This window comes from Corvus brachyrhynchos, unplaced genomic scaffold (genome assembly GCF_000691975.1).
Source record: "Corvus brachyrhynchos isolate BGI_N302 unplaced genomic scaffold, ASM69197v1 scaffold31, whole genome shotgun sequence".
In the NCBI taxonomy this organism is placed as follows: Eukaryota; Metazoa; Chordata; class Aves; order Passeriformes; family Corvidae; genus Corvus; species Corvus brachyrhynchos.
In genome coordinates, this window is record NW_008236196.1 from 997,177 (window position 1) to 1,001,308 (window position 4,132).

Below are 4,132 nucleotides of genomic sequence, written 5' to 3' on the forward strand. Positions count from 1 at the left end.
GAGGGAAAGGGATGTCTCCGGCTTCCCGGGGGGATGAATGCTGTATTTTCTAATCCCGGTAGTGCCCTCTTCAGCGGAGGTAACGTGAAACTTAAAGGCACTTCTCGGTTCTGCGTGCGGGAGAAACCAGTTCAAGTTTGGCGCGGGGGGGAGCACGGAGCAACTCCCTGTGCTTTCTAGTAATTGTGCCTTAGTAACCATTAGTAACCAACTGATGCAATATCGCTTAACTCACACTGGTCGTCATCTCAGCCTGCTGACCAGTTTTTTTATTGCTTTCCAAGATTTTCCTGTACGTCCAGCAAATTTCACTTTTCGAATCATGGAGGGAGAACAGATTATGGAGGGACAGCCACAGGTATTGCAAGAAATGTTTTATGTTTATTATGTTATACATGTAAAAGGAGCATTTTAGCTTTGCTAACCATGTCTTATTTTACAGGTTCCAGAAAATCCTCATTCTGAATACGGCCTCACTGAAAATGTAGAGGTAACAAAGATTTTGTTGCAGTGAAAGTCACATTTGTGATTAGGGGAAAAAAGTTGAATCTTGAGTCTAACTTCAGCAAATGTAATATTCCCAATGGAGCCAAGCGATACCTGTCCCTTGCATAAATGGCTGTAAATATATTTTCTGTTGTTTAGTACAATATTTCCATTGAGCTAAATGGTACTGAAGTAAATAATGAGCCTTTTAATAAGTTGGGTTTTTTTGAAGTGTCTTATGATTATTATCTATTCAATTGCTATCTGTGAGAGAGATAGATATATATTATGGCACAAAAAAAGCCGTCCACATGAGGCTCAACTGGAGCAGAGTAGACCAGGACAATCACTTCCTAACTCTATGGCATTTATTTACTCTTCCTTATTAAAGAAAAACCTTCAGTCTCCCTTTGTTATAAGTTCCTGCTCTGTGCTAAGCTTTTGCAGGGACTATTCCTAAACATCTCCTGTGACTCTCCTCCCTGATTACTGCTTGTCTCTATGCCTCAGCTTCCACTACAGAATTGTAACTCATTGCTCCTGTGTCAGTAGATTCATGTACATTGCATTGAATACATTTGGTTTACTGGGAGTGGTAGAGTATCACTTTTTAACTACAGTTAATAGTGCAAGATGATTCAGCACTTTTTGACCAAAAAGTACCTGGAAGCATTTTGTATATGTTTTCTTTGAAGTGTCCATCTATACTTGAGTAGAGAGTACAGTCTCAAAGTATTTGACTTTAGCAGAGTCCCCTTTGTCAGACTTCCTGAATTCCTTCACCTGAAATCCTTGTGCTTTTAGCATTTTGTGTTAGAAGCACATGTGTACAGGAACCATGTAACTGAGACTCTCGTTAGTAGTCAATTCTGTCCTAGTGGTGTAGAGTTCAAATCAGTGAATGCAAAAGTAAAAATAAAAATTACTGAGATTGGATGTCTTCTCTTGTAGAAAACTTACGACTTCCAAACGTTGTTTCCCCAAACATAAGAATTTAGCAGAAAGTTCCTCTGGATTAAGTTTTTGTGCAAGGAAAATTATGCTCTTAAATCTTCTTAAAAGATGTAAAGAAATTATTGCCATTCAGTTGCAGAGGTGGGTACTTTGCACACACGCTTCAAAGTAGATGTGGCTGCTATTATCAATGTTCATTCACTTTTTTTTTTACTTCAGAGGATAGTAGAAAATGAGAAACTAAATGCCGAGAAAACATCAAAGCAGAAGGTGGACCTTCAGTCATTACCCACACGTGCCTACTTGGATCAGACAGTTGTACCTATCTTGCTACAGGGACTCGCTGTTCTTGCAAAAGAGAGGTAAGATGCTTCAGTGTTCCTTCTGTTCCTGAGATAACATAGATCTCAAACTTGGGCAATGCAGCACCTTTCAGGCCTCGCACACCACCCATGGTTTTGCTCTTTGTAAGATCGTCATTACAACGGGTTTATGAGCCTATGAATTACTGTGCTCGACCATGCAGGGTGTGTTCCTCACTTAGGTGCGTATGGCATGATAAGAGTTAGTTATTGGATTCATGATCTTCCAATGAGGTATGCTACTGCAAAAGTTTTGATGGGAAAAATGGGAGGGGTTTTGTTATTATCACGTAATTCACCTTAGAGAAGCAAGGCAAGAGGATGTTCTAGTTCTGAAGATTTTTGTAGTGTGGAATTATAAGGAGTTCTTCTTGACATTTAAAAGAAGACAAATCAGGCACGACATGCATCTTTGTCAGAGATTAAAATACTTTCTAAAGGGTGAGGCTGACCCTGCACTGTCAACACAGTAAGAAGCAGACTGATTGTTTATCCTCTGAGTAAATATTTTGCTGTTGAGGTGCCCCAGCTCTCTTTATCAGTCAGTGCAGAAAGGTATCCTTCAATAACAGCAAACAGATGTTCATCTTAACCAACCTAATTTCTAGCCTTTTGGTGTATCCTCACTCGTGGCAAATTGCACTGCTTGTAACCTTCTCTCAAATTGAAATAATACAATCAAAAGCTGGTATAGATAACCATAATTGCATCATGGCACCAACACTCAGAACAACCATCAACAGTGTATGAATTTCAAAAGGAGTTGGGAATTTAAACTGCAGTGTACAAACAGCTAATTGGGCAAAATTAGTCACCTGGGAAGGTCCACCCTTATGTGCACACCTGAGGGATGCGCACATCTTCAGCTGACATCTGTGGGAGTTCTGCTGCAGACTCAGTGTAAAATACAGCCAAAGGTTAATACCCCACTCTTACACTCTGGATACTTATGTGACAGGCAAACTCCTTTCCCTTTCTGTTTGCATTTCCCTTTTCCTTTTCTTCTCCCTTTGCCATTCCTTTCCATTTTCTTTATGGAAGGAGCTGTTCTTTATGGGGACTCGTCACAGGAGAGAAATTGGATCACTGATAGGAGGGGTTGTGGAACATACAGGTAGAAATCTGAACTGTATGAACCTGCCAGGTAAAATTGGCTGTTCAGCTGAGCATAATAAACCCTCAGGAGTGAGAAAGCTGAACTGTTGGCTCTGCTGTATAATCTACTGCTTAAAATTGAACAGGAAAGTAACTAGTGGATGCTAAGTTATTTTTCAAAGGAATATAGAAATGTTCAGGGAACAGCCCAGTACATCTGATGATCATGCCTGGAATTCAGTAGAAATTACCATCCAGGATAGTGAGCATATGGATAAATGACATATTTGGGAGGAGGTCAATACAATTTTTGTCAGGTCTTTTAAATGTCTTGGAGTTTATTGAAGGAGTCAGCAAGCGTACCTAAAGAGGAGTGCAGATGATGCAGTCTTTCTGTTTAAATTTCTGAAAAATTTTTTGCATAGTTGTTCACTAAGAGTTTTTAAAGAGAGTGAGTTGCTGTTGGGATTAAAGGAAACGCCTTTGAATGGATGAAGAACTGATGGGAAGATACGAGATAAAGGGTTGAGGTAAATGTTGAGTTTTCATGGTGAAATGAGCTCAACATTAGAATCATGGAAAAGATCACTTATAACAATTTGAAGAAGTGGCTGACAAAAATTGTTTATGAGACTGAGTTACAGAATAGATTAGGGAGTTTTGTGTTTCAGTTTCTGTTTGTTTTTTTAAGTTGATCCATTGTAAATAATTGCACAGGGATTTCATAAAACTGGGAAGACTGCCATGAAAAATTTAAACTGACAGAAAGTGACACTGAATCCAAATAAACATAAAATTGTGGACCTCAGAGGGCAGTGACAAACACTAGTGACAAAATGTTAGATTCTGAGCTGAAAATTACCCTTGTGGAAAAATGTTTTTAAACTGTTAACATGTATATGTCAATGCAGTGCTTTAATCAAAACTAAATTCTGAATGGTAGGACTTAGAAATTGAAGGGGTAAAACCAACTTAAAATTAAAGGGGTAAAAAACAAGTGTAATGTCACTATTTAAATTTGTAATGTTCTTGTATTTTTAATATTGCGTGTAATGCCAATTCCCCTGAATTCTGGTAGAATGCGAAAAAGTGAGATTGACAAGGTGGTCAGAAGTATGGAGTGCTGTCTGTATACAGAGTGACTGAATAGATGATATCTAGAAAAGAGGCTTCTGTGGAAGAACATATTAGGAACCTATTAAATCACAACAGCACAGAGATGATGGATTGGGATG

General features: G+C 38.7%; 1 protein-coding gene across 1 annotated transcript in view; it reads left to right on the plus strand.

Moving 5' to 3' along the window:
- Positions 1-6: 6 nt before the first annotated feature.
- Positions 7-4,132, plus strand: part of DPY30 (dpy-30, histone methyltransferase complex regulatory subunit) — a 5,319-nt gene continuing 1,193 nt past the window's right edge. Inside the window, exons 1-4 of the mRNA XM_008639885.2 lie at positions 7-79; positions 285-358; positions 443-490; positions 1,660-1,802. Of these exons, the coding sequence (XP_008638107.2) occupies positions 34-79; positions 285-358; positions 443-490; positions 1,660-1,802 (311 nt within the window). The 5' untranslated portion in view covers positions 7-33. The remainder of the gene's footprint in view (positions 80-284; positions 359-442; positions 491-1,659; positions 1,803-4,132) is intronic.